At 39.4% G+C, this 18,622-nt stretch overlaps 1 protein-coding gene across 1 annotated transcript in view; it reads left to right on the forward strand.

The window, feature by feature from the left end:
- Positions 1 to 18,622, forward strand: part of cita (citron rho-interacting serine/threonine kinase a) — a 38,725-nt gene that overhangs the window by 8,306 nt on the left and 11,797 nt on the right. The window contains exons 9-30 of the mRNA XM_037679204.1: positions 999 to 1,188; positions 7,075 to 7,180; positions 7,708 to 7,851; positions 7,994 to 8,113; positions 9,523 to 9,693; positions 9,905 to 9,958; positions 10,065 to 10,118; positions 10,339 to 10,479; positions 10,641 to 10,766; positions 11,143 to 11,238; positions 11,667 to 11,783; positions 12,292 to 12,401; positions 12,796 to 12,970; positions 13,811 to 14,008; positions 14,289 to 14,342; positions 14,590 to 14,787; positions 16,650 to 16,843; positions 16,966 to 17,101; positions 17,529 to 17,633; positions 17,774 to 17,914; positions 18,123 to 18,230; positions 18,346 to 18,538. Of these exons, the coding sequence (XP_037535132.1) occupies positions 999 to 1,188; positions 7,075 to 7,180; positions 7,708 to 7,851; positions 7,994 to 8,113; positions 9,523 to 9,693; positions 9,905 to 9,958; positions 10,065 to 10,118; positions 10,339 to 10,479; positions 10,641 to 10,766; positions 11,143 to 11,238; positions 11,667 to 11,783; positions 12,292 to 12,401; positions 12,796 to 12,970; positions 13,811 to 14,008; positions 14,289 to 14,342; positions 14,590 to 14,787; positions 16,650 to 16,843; positions 16,966 to 17,101; positions 17,529 to 17,633; positions 17,774 to 17,914; positions 18,123 to 18,230; positions 18,346 to 18,538 (2,931 nt within the window). The remainder of the gene's footprint in view (positions 1 to 998; positions 1,189 to 7,074; positions 7,181 to 7,707; positions 7,852 to 7,993; positions 8,114 to 9,522; positions 9,694 to 9,904; positions 9,959 to 10,064; positions 10,119 to 10,338; positions 10,480 to 10,640; positions 10,767 to 11,142; positions 11,239 to 11,666; positions 11,784 to 12,291; positions 12,402 to 12,795; positions 12,971 to 13,810; positions 14,009 to 14,288; positions 14,343 to 14,589; positions 14,788 to 16,649; positions 16,844 to 16,965; positions 17,102 to 17,528; positions 17,634 to 17,773; positions 17,915 to 18,122; positions 18,231 to 18,345; positions 18,539 to 18,622) is intronic.

Raw genomic sequence — 18,622 nt, forward strand, 5'->3', positions numbered from 1 at the left:
TGTGTGCACAGCGCAGAACAATTGTGTTACAGTGTTTTCAGCTGTAAATAATGAGATTCTGTGTGTCGTTGGCAGTAGGCCAACTTTTTCTTTAGACTGAGGAAGAAACAAAAAATGAGGCAGACTCATTTCATTCCCAAAACCTGCACCACAAATTTTGTATGCAGGCGCCCCCAGCACACTCCATATGTTTAAAAATACATGTGTGTTTGTTCTGCGTCATTGTTGTCATTAAATTTGACTTCCATCAGCTAACCTGCTTTAGATAAACAAATCCACAACAATTTAATTATTAGACATTTTCAGTGAAGCACGCTCTCGTTTTTGATCCGCATCCTGACGTTGTATTATAATTCACGACTGTATCTGCAGGGATGATGAGCCCTTGTTTTGCTCTGCCGAATCATTCTGCTCGTGTCCTCAGATGACTAAACCCTCCTATTCAGAAGCATTTATCAAGCATCTTTTCCTCTGACATGTTTTCTGTTTACAGAAATCTTATCTATGACGATTTTTTTTAAACAACGAGCTTTAAGCAAAACATCAGTTCAACAGAGATTTCAGATTATATTGGATTACACAATTAAAATTTATGCCGTTTTTTTAATAAAAAAATGTTTTAATTTATTTTTTACAGTTTTATCTGATGACTTTTAAGAACATTAAATGTGGTACACAACATGTGCATTTGTGTCATATTGTTTACTGACAGTTCAACACAGATGGGGGTTTTAGCTTCAGCTGTGGCTCCAGCTGATTAGCTTGCTCTGCTGCAGTGAGGGAGAGTGAGCGAGCATGTGTATGAAAGAGAGAGAGAGGAGGAGGGAGGGACGGAGGCAGCATGTGCATCAACGCGCGACTTGCCGCACTCTAGGCTCCCTCCGCTCCGCTCCTCCTCCCCTTCTTTCTCTTCCCTTTCTCCTTGTCGTTTATTTCTCTATTTTTTGAACTATTTTTTTTCCCATTGTCTTCTTTTATTCCCTTCTTTACCCTCGCAGTTCTTCCGCCTTTTGTTCCTGCATTGCATGCTGAGGATGACACCTCTAATTTTGAGGAGCCGGAGCAGGCTGCCCCCTGGCCAGCCTCAGCAACCCAACGAGGAGCTCAGCCTCTGGGCTTTCAGGGCCAGGATCTGCCCTTTCTAGGCTGGTTCTTCAGCAGACCATTAACAGCACTGGCCAAAACTGAGTAAGTGCCACCTGTTTCCTGTTATTGCTGGTCTTATTCTCAGAAGGAATCCACTGTCTGTCTGTAATCGGCAAAGAGACCCCTTGCACAGCCCCTTCTGTGACACCTTTGTTGGTTAAAAATCTCATACTAAAAGACTCCCCATTGAAACAGCAACAATTTTCAGGTAGTGTTGTTTCAGGTTGCTTTGGATGAACAGTTGGACTGCTGATTTTGTCTGTGTCCATCTTATTCCTGTTAGCACTTAAATTGGTTTGACCATATGCTGTGTCAGACGAGCAGCATGGGAGGAATCCCCCTTCTCTGGTGCTCGTTTCTTTATCATTTCTGTTTTTTGTGCCGTTCTGAGCTCTGGGATCACACATAGTTCACGTGATGCGTGGGTAGATCAAATTAATAAACCAGAAGAGGTTACCCTGCGTTGTCTTTCTGTGAGCACTGATTGGTATGCGTCTGAGTGTGTCAATGAGGTTTGCTGAGAAGCGGAACCCCGCACACCGGCACACTCCCACCCTTGCTGCTCGTATTGTGGCTCCTCTGTTACGGCAAAGCATAATGGGCTTCCTACTCTTACAGCTTGGGACTGTAATTTATCCTAATGGTGTTTGGCTTCTTAACCTCAGATAATAATGCACAGGCATGGCTTTCATTTCTGCGCCCCCATGCCAGCGCTCTAGCAGGTTAATGATGCTGGAGACTGCGGATCAAAACAGCAGCAGCACTAACAGAAAAGGAAGAAGAAGCGTTAGCAGATTAGATAGGAAGAAGGATGGGAGCTCAGATTGGGGGAGAAAATCTATTTCTATGGTTACTATCGTCATGTTTTTTTTTTCCCCAGTCCCCACCCCCATCTTTACCAGTCTTTCTCCTCCTCTTATTTTCTCCGTCTTATGTCTCTGTCCCTTGCTGTTACACCATCAATCATCTGTTCATGGTTTTTCATTGGATCCAGCTGCATTTGACTTAGAAGACCTCAGAAATTAAAATGTATCAATGTTGTGCGAGTGCATGCATGTCCACATTCTTCAGTCTTCATGCCATAAATGAAATAGAAGAGCCCAAAGTAAAGCATAATGGGTGTTTTGCGTTATAGTTGTGGTTTTTACACTTTATGCTTTACCCTAATTGTCTGACTCTTCATGAGGAAAACTCAATGACAAATTTTCCCAACAGTTTGCTCAGATTTCTGAGCATTCTTTTTAGTTTAAGGGAAAAATGTATCAATTTTCTTGATATACTCCATGAATTTATCAAAAAAGTTAATATTTTAAAAACATTCAGTTAATTAAGAAAATTCTTAAGTCTTTATTAAAAATGTAAGTCAGGAAAATTACATTTTGAAACCTAGGTTACTAATGATATCAAATGCACTGCAGATAAAACGATATATAAAACATTAATTCAAGAAGCAGGATATAAAACATCCAGAAGTGCTAATCATTCTTACTCAAAGTTCCAGTTCGATTTGGTAGGTGGGGTGCTCAGTTCTGTTGATGGGGTGGGGCACCCCGCTTGTATAATGGTAGGGGAAACACTGTATAGGATAACAGAGAGCATTTTGTTGTGATCTTTCTTTGGCAAATTAATTGAAGTGGACAAAATGTCTCTTAGGTGTTTTTTAAAAACAACTATGTTATCACCTAACGAGCTATGGAATTGTAAAGTTTATCCCCCCCCCCCCCCCAAAAAAAAGTAGAATGTAGAGCATTTTAAAAAATAAAATGAATTGGGTTTAAATATAAACCCGAGGAACTCCACAGGACAGAAGTACCAAAGAGGGACTGCAATAATCAGTTGTAGATATATATTTATATCGGTCATTTTCTTCTATTGCATCTAACAGCTCCTTAGACACATTTTTAAACAACGGGTAGTTTAGTGATGAGTTGGTAACTGTTGGTAACTTACTGATTGAGATTGTTTCTTGAGAAGGGGTCTAATTGAGGCCGTTTTCAACGTTTCAATGTGTAAAGTTCAGTTCAGTGTAAAGCACTCTTACTTGAGGACGAACAGACAAATTGGTCTATTACCACTGCCGACTTCTTTAGGATCACTTGGGTAGAAAGTATTTAGTAGTCTTGTAGAGGATTGTATCAAGTAGCACACTGAGATAAACGGAAGAATTTTGTCAAAGGATAAATGTGAGGTGGCTCAGAGCAAGGTCTTTTGAAGAATTGATGTTTTTATCTCCAAAATTTTATCAATAAAAAGCATAAAAGTTTTACCAGTAGTTTATTAAGGACTTTGGTATCTTGGGAATGGAGTTATTTGGTAAATAAAGGAAACTCTGAGCTGGTATTGTTCAAAATTATGTGGTTATGAGTTGACTAGACTATCATTTGTAATTTACTTGCAGGGTCACGTGTTCTTTTCAGTGATGGTGGTGTAAAAGTGCACTAACCGTGATGATTATCTGCTGTCTATGGTTTCTTTTGATGGAATGGATGCAGTCATTTATGCAGGGGGCTGGGTTGCAATAATAAGCAGATTTGTACCTAAAGGGGGCGTCTGTTTCCTGACCTAAAGCTCAGATGTCAATAAAACGTTTAACCACATAATCAATTTGAGAAGAAGGTGACTCATTTTGGCTCAACAAAACAAACTAAAATAAAACAAGGAATAGAATAAAGCCACTGTCTTGCTGTTAAAAACACAATATGCTTATGTGTATAATATGTATACTACACACACACATAGCCTACATACCACAGTTATAAGTTAATATGAGTGCATTCCTGATTTTTGGCCCCTGATGATTTGAGTTGACGAGCCTATCGTTTCCGCAGTCTGTCTGGTGTGACATCTGATTCTCTGCAAGATATGTTAACAACTCCTTATCAGAATGCTCCGCTCGATGCCAGATGGCCTCACTGGGTTTAAAGTTGGATTCAAAGTGCCCAGAAGATAAGTTTTAATTATTTAGCTGATCATTTAACCCCCATCTAATGCTGTTACAGGGTTTAGGGTTTCAGTTTAAAGAGGAACGTTCACATCTAATTGCCAGATCTTTTTTGAGAAATGTCTTTGGGCGCTCACAAGCTTTGATTTTTCTATTTTCATGAATCCCTTGACCTCCTTCACAATGCTGTTAAAAGGCCAGAAGGGCCATTTGTTTGCCAAAAACTTATTCTTCCAATGTAACACGACTCATTCTTTTGGTTTGTTTATTTTTTGTTTGTTTTTGACATTTGCCCCTGCAAAAAGTTTTGAGAATAATATTGAAACAAAATAATTTATTCACAAATCTTTTGTGAATTTCTAACCACTTGAAAATACCCTAACAAGTTTTTTATGTATTTTATTTCATGCATGTACTATGTTTAGATTAATTTAATGTTTTGCATGTTTTTATATTGTAATTAGAACTATCTGATTAGTGCTAGTAAGACTTTGACTTGCATAGGTTTATCAATTTTTTGTCAACTTTGTTTCAACTGTTCAAGCAGTTTAGCATTTCTTAGCAGAAGTGTATGTATTTTATTTTTGCTTTTGTGGCATAAGTTTCTTTCCGCCGCTCTCTTCTTCAGGGGTTACCACAGCGAGCAAACTCGTATGAAAGATTTGACAATTGTTTTACACCAGATGCCCTCCTGACACAACCCGAACTCGAACTCGCAACCTCATGATTACAAGACCACGGCACTGACCAATTTAACGCAGCTCCGCTTTCATGACATATAAAGCTAAAAAAAAATCTTCAAACTACTGGTGTAGTCATCTACTCCATTTGAACAATTTAACATAAACCTAAAAGAGAAAAATAAAACTGTAGTTTGTGAGAAATAAATATTTTTTTGTCAGTTATATGCTAGACACACAAAAAATAAACATGCAGCCTTACGAGGAAAACCCTCAGCTCGGTCTCAAGTTGCCATTTTAATTTGTATGTGCTGTACATCTTTATCTATTGAACTTGACAAGAGTCCTAATTAAGTTGTCGAATATTATTTTTTATGGCAAAACTTTAATTTAATGTAACACTCATTTAAGTTATTAAATAAATGTAACACATTCACCTTGATGGAAAACTTCCTTGTTCAATTTAAAGTCCTGTGAAAATGACTTATGTTTTGCTTTTGGTTCATAATCTAAAGAAAAAAAAACAACAACTGGACTTTTATTCTGAAGCTGAAGATGTTTCTCTTCCCGTCCGGGAGTCTTTATCAATTCTAAAATGTTTGGAGTGTGAGGAGTTCCAAGTTTTATAGAACTGCACGAGAAGCCTGGTTGTGTTCTTAGATTCGGTTGCAGATTAGACTGAAACTACTCGTCCTGCACGACGGACGCTCGTTAGACTCTTTGTCTGCCTCGCGCACAGAGAGAGTGATGATGTGGTCACCTGCATGAAGGTGTGAAAGATGAGAGCTGGGAATCAGGTCTAATGCTGAACTGGGGTTTTGAAAGTTGAAATCTGAGAACTCCTCTGTTTAAAAGTGTTTTTTCCTCATTTGATGTAAATGTCTTCCTTCACCCCGCTCTGAAACCATCTGTCTTCTCTGTCTAAAGTATGACCATGTTGGTCCTCAGCAGAGTCTCTTGTCCTTGAGGTGTAGATTGGACTGCAGAGTCTGGTCCTGATCCTGAAGAGCTGCTCTCCGGTGTTGAGCCATGCGTCTGTGGACGTGTTGTTTAGTTTCTCCAATATAGAGTCCCAACATTCCTGTCTGCACTGAACTGCAGACACCACCACTCAGTTTGGGTTTGGGGGTTCTGTTCTTGAGATGGACCAGCCTCTGTCTGAAGGTCCTGCTGGGTTTAAAGTGTACCAGGGGGTTGTGTTTGGAGAAAATCCTTCAGAGTATTTCAAATACTCCAAATTGGATGACGATGTTTTTGCATTTGCTCTTTTGTTGTTAGGATTTATTAGCAGATTTGACAAAGGCTCAGTTAAGATATCCATTTTTTGATTAGTAAGAAGGTGTGGGTGGGAGTGTGTGTGTGTGTGTGGGGGGGCTGTCTAGATATATTGTATATGTGCCATCTATAAATATGTTTCAGGGGGAGGCTTCTTGGTGCACAGTGAGCATTGCATGCTTTTGTGATTATTTTTAACACTCAATGCGAGTCAACTTTATTAGAGATCTACTGTATTTGTAAGCTCATTCGTACAGGTGTGTTCTTCATTTTGGAATTGTATTATTATTTATATTATTTTCTGTTCAACAAAAGGTTGAACATTGACTTATTGCTGTTAAAGTTTCAAACAAATGGAAACGAAACACGTTTCTTTGCCTAAACATGAAAAACATGTGCATTAGACACGCTGCAAAATGTAAAATAGACCCCCTTTAACAAACGGCTCATCTAAACTTCTTTTATTGTCAGGAAAAAGCAAGAAATATTAGACTCGTGCATAAGACTGAAGTTTGTTTCTATGATGAATAGACTCTGATGAAAAGTAAATCCATTGTCTTTGTAGGAAAACGTTTTAATGAATGGTGTACTAATTGTTGACAATTATGTGTCTTGTTGTTTGTGTACTTCTTGTTAGAAAGACTCATTGCAGACGTTTGTGCTCCTAAGGGGGTTGTTGTGTGTTTTTCGTCAGTGTTTTTCCACATTTTTCTTTCACAATATGTTTCCTCTTTGTTAATTTTGGAATATTAAAATTGATATCAGCTAGTCTCCATGTGCGTATGTGGCTTGCACTTTACCTACTTGGAAACCACCTCATTAAAATGTATTTTGTTAAGAAATGGCTTACATGATCTGAGTTTGTTGAAATAGTTTATTTGTTTAAAGATTGTTAAAACAGTATTTAGCAAATATCATGTTTGCTATTAAGATGAATGTTTATTTCTTACAGATGTTCCAATAAAGGTCAGTGCAGTTTGAAGTATTCATGCTTTACACACTGAAGAACCTCTCCTCACTTTGTTTGCTCAGGTCTGTGTCTGCAGGCCTAAACTCTCCTGCAAAGACCAACTCCATGGAAAAGAAACTGCATCTTAAAAGCAAAGATTTACAAGAAACTCAAGACAAATGTCATAAGGTTTGTGTGCACTTTTTAAGAAAATCATGTTTTGCTCTTTTAATATACATCCTTCCTTTACAGATAAATGATTTATTCTTGGAAAAATCAATTTTATTCCAAGCTACGCATAATGAGCTGCTGATCGGAAACTGTAAAAGTCTGCTTTAATTTCATTATGATAAATTTAATTTCCGGATTTCTTGTGTTTATTTTGGCAGTCTGGACTCACAGAAGCATCCGTTTGTGCTTTAATAAGCCAACTTAATCTTCTCATTTGTACAACGTTGCAGCTTTGTTATTTGAGGCGTTCATGATGTGGCGATGGGTCAGAAAAGTGGGTTCCAATCTGTATCGGAACCAGTTTGTATTTGCCAAGAAAGCCTTGGCAAACTAGGATTTTGCTGCTCGTTTCTAGTGATCCTACAGAACAGTCTTATTCTCACACAGACAGAACACAAAATCCTTTTTTTTTTTTTTATGCTGTAAATTATTAACCCTGTCCTTAAGGCTTTGAATAAGACGGGCCTTTTCTTTGATGTGTTAAGATGGAGCAGGAAATCTCCAGGTTCCAACGTAAAATGACCGACCTGGAGTCAGTTCTCCACCAGAAGGATGTGGAGCTGAAAGCCTCAGAGACTCAGAGAAACATCCTGGAGCAAGATCTTGCCACCTACATCACTGAGTGCAGTGTGAGTCATACTACCATCTTTTTCATAAGTGTCTGTATGGTTTTAGGAAATGCTTGAATGAAGTAATATCGTTGAAAGATGTTGGTGGTCTTTTATAAATTGATGTTGACTGGACGCTGAGACTACATTCATGTGTCTGCAGAGCCTGAAGAGAAGCTTGGAGGAGGCCCGTGTTGAGGTCTCCAGAGAGGACGATAAGGCCATGCAGCTGCTGCATGACATAAGAGAACAGAGCAACAAGCTGCAAGAAATTAAGGAGCAAGTACGTAAACCTTTCCTCTTTTTTAACTTTCGAGTTTGAGGCAGCTCCACTAAAATGTTTACTGAAAGGAACAAAAGACTTCATGGTCCTCCCACTAAGCTGATGTCTTTTTTTTTTTTCTTTGTATTTATTTATTTTTACAATATTCTGTGTTTCAGTTTAATCTATAGCTGGTTTTGTTTGGTTTGGTTGGGGTGGGGGAGTGGTGGCACAGAGGCTAGAGAAGGTGAGTCTGTGATCGGAAGGTCGTTGTTTCGACTCCCCAGACTGACATAAAAAACATAGTTGGGAAAGGTGAAGCACCCACACCTGCCCCCACCCTTACTTGCCCTATCCTGAGCCCCTGAGCAAGCCCCCCCACCCCAGCATCCCAGATGGCAGCCCCCTGCCCCACACAGAGGGCTGTGGTAACTTGGTGGCCTGTGGCTGCATCAGGAAGGACATCCGGCATAAAAACAGTTGCCAAGTCTTCGAGCGAGTTAGTTCACTGTGGCGACCCCTGAGAAAGGAGCAGCCGAAAGAAGAAGAAGAAAATAACTTGTTTTTCGGTTTCAGTTTTTAATCTAAAACTGGTTTTGCAGCAAGAAACTCTTCCATCTCAGTGATTGACTGTACAAACAGAGCTTTTCCTCTGATTGCACAGCTCCTTTAAGGTCATGCCCACAGACTGTGTCTCTGTGAGGTTAAAAACTTTAAGGATTGATTATTAGAAGATTCACCAACACCCCTTCAAGGAGCTTCAAGAGTTTGCTGTACTTTTTTAATGAAAAACCAATCAAAACAGGAGCTTCTTTACAGGTGGGAACCCTAAGTGACCTCTATGACATTTTGGTTGGATTAATATCTATCATAACTTGCCATCTAATGATATAATTGGGTTAATATATGGTGTGCAAGAAACAACACAATCAAACAGTAGAGTTTAGACGTTTCAATATCAGTGTCTGCCAAGCCTTTGAGACACTCTGTAGTTTTCTTTCACCTCCAGACCTAGAGTGTGAAGTTGTAATGTTTGGGCTTTTATTTTTGATTTGTGAAGTTCTGTTGATAAAGATCGTTGCCACAAAACATCACAAATTTAACAGTGGAACTGTTTGTGTTGCTTTCTGTAGTAATATTCTCAGTTTCTCTGCAGCAAAGTGAACATTTGTTAGTTATGATGGCTTAAACAACTTTACAGTTTACTACAGTTTCACTCTAAATAAAAATAAAGAAAATTAAAACTTTACTGAGCAATAAAATGTTTTGGCCTAGGAACATTTTTCATCAACGACGAGGTGAATATTCACGTCATAGTTCAACATGATGATAAGCCAACTAAGGCCTCATTAAGATTTTTCTTAAAATATGTTACTTTCACTATTTGTTGACCTGGCGATGCTCATCGTTAATGCTGTTGATGGCCCCAGGAGTACCACGCCCAGCTAGAGGAGATGCAGGTGACCATCAGGCAGCTGGAGGAGGACCTGTCGGCCGCTCGGCGACGCAGTGACCTCTACGAATCTGAGCTCAGAGACTCCAGACAAACAAGCGAAGAGCTCAAACGAAAAGCTGTGGAATACCAGCAGAGAATCCAAAAGGTAATTTTTCTTCACGTCTACTTTTTCTCCATTTAATGCATCAGACAAGTTTGTTCCCCCCAAAAAATACAGGTTTTGTATCTGTTTAATTTAGCATTTGATGGTTATGTAAATTTAAACACATTCAAAAGGCTTTCAAATGCCCACCACTTTTTCTGGGTTAACTTTATCCAGTGTCATCGATTATTAATCTGACTGTGTTTATCTTCAGGCTAAAGAGCAAGGAAAAGCTGAAGTGGAGGAGCTTCTCTCCAAACTTGAGAAAGTAAAAGAGGCGTCATACACCTGTCACTTTCCCTGCAGAACTAAAGTAATTACTTAGTTGAACGAGACAGCTCAATGTTGTCTTTTTTATTTATTTATTTTTTTAGACCAACTCTGAACAACAGGTGAAAATCCAAGAACTCCAAGACAAACTGTCTAAGGTAATCTTGCTATTTACTGTCACTGTGTATTATTTTGCTTGAAATACTCCTTTTGTATTTAACTTTTCCTAGTTTCTGTTTTTTGTATTAATACAAATTTCACTGGCCATCTGTAAAGAGAGCGGTTTTGTCATCTGTGCCATATAATGCATTGTAGTGTCACTCGAGATATTTGTCTTGGGACGCAACAACAGCCTCTGACCTTCTGAATTCCCCTCAGGCAGTGAAAGCGAGCACTGAAGCCACTGAGCTGCTGCAGAATGTCCGACAGGCCAAAGAGCGGCTGGAACGAGATCTGGAGCGCCTGCGAGGGAAAACGGACTCTAGCGACACTTTAAAGCGTCGTCTCAGAGAGACAGAGGTACCAGGCTAAATAAGTACACTTGGTTAATCAAACTCAACAAGTTTTGGTTTGTCTGTTGAAATTTTTATTTATTTATTTTACAGAAGGACCCCCCCAGCTATTCAACCCTGAAAACTTTGATGTGCAGTTAATCTTCTGTCTTCTTTTTGTGTAAGCAGGAGGGAAGGAAAACTCTAGAAAACCAGGTAAAGCGGCTGGAGATGGTTGAGCGGCGGGAGAATAAGCTAAAGGATGACATTCAGACCAAATCCCAGCAGATCCAGCAGATGGCTGAAAAGATCCTGGTGAGAGACCTACAGATAAGGCTCACTAATACACCGCACTACCCCACCCCTAATTTCCCCTTTACCCAGCATTCTCTACTTCCACTCGTTCGACCCTAGAATTAAAGCTACCCCCCAGTCATTTGAGAATAAACACACACGCTCTTCTTTAAAGAGCAGAGCCTTACAAAATCCACTTGAATTACTTGCATGATTTGTACCATCGGCAACATGAGCAGGCGTCGCTTCAGTCAACTTGTGGATTTCCAGCTTTTCAATGCAAGTTTCTTTCTTTTTATAATCGACACTTGCTTGCTGTGAGAGTAGACCTATTTTCTGTTTCATATTTCGTGTGAGCATGTTGGATATAGCAAACGATGTTTGTCAACTACTTTAGGAACTGGAAGAGAGCCTGAGGGAGGCCCAGTCTACAGCTCAGAGGATGGAAACTCAGCTTGTTCAGAAGGAGAGGCTTTTCGAAGATAAGATCAAGGTTTGTCAGTTTCATATTTTTCTATAAGAAGTTAGTCTTGACATTTTTGAAACAATGTTGTGGAAGGTGGAACTGTAGCATAAGTTACAGCAAATTACTGAAGAGAAGTAATCTAGATCTGACTATTTGTAAGGGAAGTTGTAGAGAAAAAAAATAATCTTTTTTAAAAGATTCATAACATTTAAAAAAAAAAACACCAGTCTATATTTAAAGCGGTCTGTGTTGCACTTTGCTGTATTTAAAGTACGTTTATAAATTAATTTTGGTTGCTTTTACTACGAGAGCTGACTGCACTAATTAGTTTTGCCTCAGTTTGTACATTTAAAATCACATCATTAAACCGCTTCATTCTGTAGCTGACTGCTGTAGTGTGAGTATGTGAAACTGAATCTAATGAGTCTCATATGGACTGGTTCTGACTGATCAAGGTGCTGGAAGCCCAGATGAAGACAGACCTGGCTGAGAAGGAGAGCCTCGAGGCAAAAAGGGCACAGCAGGAGGAGGAGTCGCGGGAGAACTGTAAACTCATCAGTGAACAGAAAGCAGTGAGCCAACCAAAGCAAATTTGTTACTGAATTATACACAAAGCTACTTCTTAATTTTTACCGTGTTAGACTTTAAGTGAAAGCTACTTATTTGTTAATTTGTAAGAGCATGGCATTTGGGATGAATCCATGTTTTGCTTTGCCTGTTAACACTTTAAATTCTCATGTTGGTTCAGCTGTACTGGAATAAGTTAAAGAAGACAAGTTAATCCGCAGGATGCTTCTCGTTGCCCAATACAGCCTGATCTTAAGTTGTAATCTGGTTAACGTGTTAGACTGAGGCAGTTAAGAAGCTTTTAAAGGTAGTCATCTCACAATGACAGTAAACTCATAAGGAAATATTCTTAAGGATTCTGATTGGATTTAGTGGAACTTCAACATTTTTTGTGTTTCTGAAAATACTACCGTTTAAAAATCTGCAATGAATCGAGTGATTTTATAAAAAAGTTGATAAGAAACACGTGTTAAGCCCTGATGTGTAGTGTGTTGTGTCGATTCCCTTCTGCAGACCATCAATGCTATGGATTCGAAGATGAAGAACCTGGAACAACGCATCGCTGAGCTGTCAGAGGCTAATAAGCTGGCTGCTAACAGCAGCATCTACACCCAGAAGAATATGTGAGCAAATGAAAGCCCCTGCTTACACTGTCCTTTTCTTTAAGAGCCTTTGTGCACATTTTGACTTAATTGCTTCATTAAGTTGGTCTTACTCCCATACGCACCGTGGCTGAATGTAAACTGGGTATTGTCTCTTGCTTTAAATGGAGCAAATGCGGTTTTAACTGACTTAAATGCAGAAATGTTGCTTAGGAAATCTTCCATGTTTGTTAGTGTAATCGTAAACGTTGTCAGCTCAGTTTGAAGGATTTTTTACATTTTTAATAAATTCCCAGCAGTAACTTTTAAACCATGTAGACAGTTGTTACCGTTAAATAAATCGTTTGTTTTCCTGGTGACCTTTTATAAAGATCTTCTTCTGAACAGGTAATATAACTAACCTTTGTTTTGTCAGGAAAGCCCAAGAGGAAATGATCTCAGAACTTCGGCAGCAAAAGTTTTATTTGGAGTCTCAAGCAGGCAAGCTTGAGGCACAAAATGCCAAATTAGAAGAGCACTTAGAGAAAATGAGTCAGCAGGAGCAAACCAGGAGGACCCGGCTGCTGGAGCTGGAAAGCCGGCTACGGGAGGTGAGGCAACAGGAGGCAAAGAGATGGTGCTAAAGTCTGTAAGCTCAGGATTAAGTAATTCACTTAAACCAGCACAGACTTGAACGTAAAATAATTACATCACAAAAAGGGATTAAGGCAGTTGATCAGATAGCGAAGCTTAGGTAGCTTTCATGTAAGCAGCTAATTAAATACAGGTCTAAACAATGCGAGCTTTCCCACACTGCCTGAAAATGTTTTTATTAGACAGTAAACAGTATACTAAATGATAAAGGATTTGATTTAAGCCTTGAAATTCACTGTTCGTCCACCGCTCTGAGAACTTCATTCCAAAATTCAAGATCTCTTTCTGTGTCCGGTGCAAACCTACACTATTAAGAAGCAGGTTTGACACAAATCTCACCCTTCTCTTGAGAATTTGTCTGCAGATGTTCCTGGTTGACAGCATGTTGTCACATTTCTACCTCCTCGCACTCCGAACTGCTCAGACGTGATACACAGATTGGCACTAATTGCTGGCCTCACTGTCCCCTCACTTACAAACACGCTCACACAAATATGTACTTCATTGTCAGAAATAATTGGCAAGTCCGTTTCTTTAACAGCTAAAGTACATTCTAATTATATTTTATGACAGTGTGGATCTGCATGTACTGTATATATCAACTAGCACTTATTGCTTGATGTCTCTAATTAATGTGATTCTTATTTTTTCTGTATGCTATTAAAATCACAAAGCTGAACATGACTTGAAACTAGATAATTTTTGCCGACTCATTTTATTGGGGAAAAAATAATAATTTCTCTATCTCTACTATAACGTAAAGATAGGATTCACTCTTGTTTTTGATTTGCATGTAGATGGGCCTCGAACACGAAGAGGAGAAACTGGAAATTAAGAGACAGGTGTCGGAGTTGACCCTGTCTCTCCAAGAGCGCGAGTCCCAAATCAGCAGCCTGCAGGCCGCACGTCTTGCTTTGGAGAGTCAGCTGCAGCAAGCTAAGACTGAGCTGGAAGAAACCACCGCTGAGGCCGAGGAGGAGATCACCGCACTGAGGGTAGGAGAGGTTCTCGCCTTCACATGTGTAACGTAATTAATGTTGAGCGATTTAAAGAAATGAGACCAAAACACAAATGGAGGACGTCGTTCGAGTAGTGGTGTTAACCTAATTACTGTCACCGTTTCCTTACGTGGTTTTTATATTAAAAATAAAATAAATAAATAAATATATATATATATATAAATAACAAAATATAATATATAACATTAATTCGGTACTCATGTGATAATTTGTTAGCGCTTTCACCATTTATTTGATTTTGCTCTTGTTTTTACAGAACCACAGGGATGAGATTCAGCGCAAATTTGATGCCTTAAGAGACAGTTGTTCAGTAAGTGCTTTACTGCCTTTTTTGTGATTTGGCAGCAACCAGAGAAAATTGTCATACGGTTGTAAGACTTATGATTATTCATTATAGTAACTGAAGTAAAAAAGTTGGCACTCGTCTCGTTAAAATGTCATCGTTCCACACAAGAATCATTGTGATGGCTGACTTAATTTTTGACTGTGACTATTGTCTTTTTTGAGCTTTGTCTTTTTTGCAGAGCTGACACCTCTTCCTGTTTGTTTTGTCTCAGGTGATCACTGACCTGGAGGAACAGCTTACGCAGCTGAGTCAGGAGAACGCCGAGTTGAACCGTCAAAACTTCTACTTGTCAAAACAGCTCGATGAAGCATCAGATGAGCGGGAGGATAAGCTGCAGCTCAGCCAGGAGGTGGACCGCCTCAGGAGGGAGGTGGCTGACCGTGAGATGCACCTCAACAACCAGAAACAGGTACACGGATTAAAGTTCTCCGGCGCCGTGACAGATTTCCAACATTTTGAATGTGACCAGGAGGGATTTCCATCATCTGTAAAAATTAAAGGGAGGGAAAAGACTTTTAGTGTGTGTGGTCTTTTTAAAGCCATCCAATTTAATGATGATACAGAGATTAAACTGATGCTGATTTCAACCAATAAAGAGAACCAGAGCCACAGTTTGGCCCAGTCAGAGCAGGGCGGGTCCTGCTGTCTGGTTCACGGTGAGCCCGTAGTGCAGGTGAGAGCACCAGTCTGCGCTTCCTGTACTATTTTTCAAAGAGGACACGTCTCTACCCTAACAGAACACCTCACCCACCCCCATGTAGATGATGACAAGTAAAAAATTATTAAACATGTGTTTGCGCGTGACAGTTCACTGCAGCCAGGGGGAGATACCAGAACCATTGCACCATCACCCCCAACCACTCCTGCACCGTGCCCTGACCTCTCTGGGACTTTCGCATCTAAATTCTAACTATGTATTAGATGTTGGTGTATTCAGAGCGTCGTCATCATCATACAGACATGTGCAACATGCGTGCATGACCAAACTCAGGGAGCGTTGCCATGGAAACGCAGTCAGCCTGAGCATCTCAAAATGAGAGAGGAGACTGTTTCTGCTGTTTTAGTTCTTATAATTAAGTATATATTTTCATTCAACCTTTATTTAAACAGGTTAGTCCCATTGAGCCACAAAGACTTATTTACAAGAGAGACCTGAAACCTGTTATATTAACACTAAAAGATGAATATTTATATCTCAGATTATAGCAGAGATGTGCGTCTCTTTAAATGAAACTTTCCCCCAAAACTCCAAAGTTCTGTCTGAGTATCAGTTTCAGATGTTTGTATTTTATCATAAATATCTAAATAATTCAATTCTACACTGTTTTAGCAACATCAAAGTGTTGTGACTGTTTGGATGAGCTAAAGTTGATTATATTTAGAACCACACTGAGAGGCAAGTACTGTGGTAAATGTAATTTAATAAATGATCATATATGAAAAATACATATTAAATGACGACATGAGCTAAAATTCTGTAAATATAATCCCTTTGAATGAAATAATCATTTTGGGGTGAAATCTGTCAGTCTGGCAAACAAAAATAAAATTGAATAATTTTAAGTTAATTTATTCTCTGCAAAGGGCTTCATGTGCTATATATTTTTTAAATGTATCTGACAACCCCTCTAAAAGTAAACTACAGAAAAGTTATTCATTCATTCAACCTTTATTGATACAGTTTAGTCTCATCGAGTCACGAGGACTCATTTACAAGAGAGACTTGTTTTTAAATAAAGAGCATATAAAGTACAGACAACAACAATTATAATATTAAAACAATAATTCAAAATAATGTTGGTCTTGATGGTGCAGGTGAAAGTCTCCTTACAACTTCAACCCTTCTTTAGAGAACACTACTGTATACTTTTACTAAGGTCATTTACACACTATACTGTATACTTTTACTAAGGTCAATGGGTGGACTTGGGTACTCTAGGTGTAGAAAAACTTTGTCAGAAGATTTTTTTTTTTGCTTTAATCCCTGCAGGTAACACAACTTACTTCAGGCAGTAGTCTGGATGCAAATATATTTTTATCTTTTTATAGAGTTGCAGTAAAAAATATAAGTAAATAAATAAACAGCAAGTTTAACATAGTTGCTGAAAAACGTTCATTCACGACCACAAAAATCCTTTGGTTAATTAATTTACCTTATGGCACCTGAAATCATGTTGCTGTCAGCAAAATTTCAGAAACAATAATCACTTGGTGTTGCCAAAAGCTGCAAAGGATGTTCCCTTCAGTCTGCTATTTCATTTCTGCTCCCAGAACATTGAGACGCTGAAGACAACGTGTAGCATGTTGGAGGAGCAGGTGGTGGAGCTGGAGTCTCTGAACGACGAGTTGCTGGAGAAGGAGAGGCAGTGGGAGGCGTGGAGGGGTGCGCTGGAGGACGAAAAAAGCCAAGCAGAGAGACGCACCAGAGACTTGCAGAGACTTCTGGATAATGAAAAGCAGAACAGGTAACATTTATGTTTTTATTTTGAACAAACGCTTGTAGTAGGTATAACATGTCTGAAGGATGCCATTCTGTTTATTACCTGAATATTTTAACATTTAAAACTTGTTCTTGTGCCGCTCATAGGCTGCGTGCAGAGCAGCGCAGCACTGAGTCTCGTCAGGCCGTGGAACTGGCGGTCAAAGAGCATAAGGCTGAGATCATGGCCTTACAGCAGGCCTTGAAGGAGCAAAGACTGAAGGCTGAAAGTCTGTCTGACACAGTGAGTCCAGCACAGAACCATAAATTAATTTTGTTACGATACTTCTGAATTGGTCCAGAATTGTTTCATGTACGTGCAAGTTACAAAATTCCCAACATAAAAACACGAAAAGGTTCAAGCCTGTTCGTCGGTTTGACAGCACGAGATGATCATGTCAAGAATCATGTGAAAGTCTTCTCGTCGTGTTTTGTGCCCTGAAAACATCTGTTCTTGCTTTTTGCTGCTTGTTTCTAAAATTGTATATATGCTGAAACTTTGAAATACAATCTTCACAAATATAGTCAGATTTAGATTTCCTAATTAGCTTTTCTTTGTGTGTGTTTTTAGGTTACAGTGAGTTTAGCTCTCTCAGTGACTAATCTTATTTTATATAATGTGTTTGTGGCTGGTTTGTGTCACAATTTGACGTGCACTCTTGTTATCTCAGCTCAATGATCTGGAGAAGAAGCATGCCATGCTGGAGATGAACGCCCGCAGCTTACAGCAGAAACTGGAGACGGAGAGGGAACTCAAACAAAGGCTGATGGAAGAGGTACATGGACTCTGAACTCGTCTGTTTGGGTTGCATTTTCATTTAATTTAATTGTATTTGTTACCACTTTGAAAAGTGGTTGACTGTAAATCAGATTACCCTTTTTTTAGTAGCTTAATTGTTTGCTGGTTTTCCCACAGCAAGGGAAGCTTCAGCAGCAGATGGACCTCCAGAAGAGCCACATTTTCCGTTTGACACAAGGCCTTCAGGATGCTCTGGACCAAACTGACATGCTCAAAACTGAAAGGACAGATCTGGAGTATCAGCTGGAGAATATACAGGTGCTCAGTACAGCATTTTTTAGAACAAGATGAAATATGGTGTCATCAATAAAAGAAGAAGCTCTTAGTTAGATAATAAAATTGTGTAACTGATGTTGACAGGTAAAAAGATACAAGCCTGATTCATGTTTTCCCAGAGGGACTTCTTTTTAAAGTTAACTTTAGAAGTGTTTCCTTCTCTGAGCTTTTGATTTCTGCACTGCTGCAGGCTGTTTACTCCCACGAGAAAGTGAAGATGGAGGGGACGATCTCCCAGCAGACCAAACTCATCGACTTCCTTCAAGCCAAAATGGACCAGCCCACCAAAAAAAAGAAGGTCTGGGAAAATATTAAACTATCAGTCTATAAAAAAATATCCTATTAGATTAACAATCAGCTTCAAGGTAATTTCTTTGTATAAAAATAATCCCTGCTGTGTCTTTTCTGCACAGGGTATATTTGGGCGGCGGCGGGAAGATGTAGGCACCACCACCAATGGGGCACTTGCTCAACAGGCCCAGCCGGCTGTTCCCATGCAGTACGGTGACATGAAAGTAGCTTTGGACAAGGAGCGCTCACGCTGTGCAGAGCTAGAAGACGCTTTACACAAGATGAGGATAGAGTTACGATCCCTAAGAGAAGAAGGTAGAAGAACTGTCTTTAAGCCTGGCGCTCATTACAGTACATTCACTCCAACATATGTACAGCACTTTGTAGCTTTGCCTGTTA

The sequence above is a fragment of the Nematolebias whitei genome, chromosome 7 (genome assembly GCF_014905685.2).
Source record: "Nematolebias whitei isolate Nwh7 chromosome 7, NemWhi1, whole genome shotgun sequence".
Lineage (NCBI taxonomy): Eukaryota > Metazoa > Chordata > Actinopteri > Cyprinodontiformes > Rivulidae > Nematolebias > Nematolebias whitei.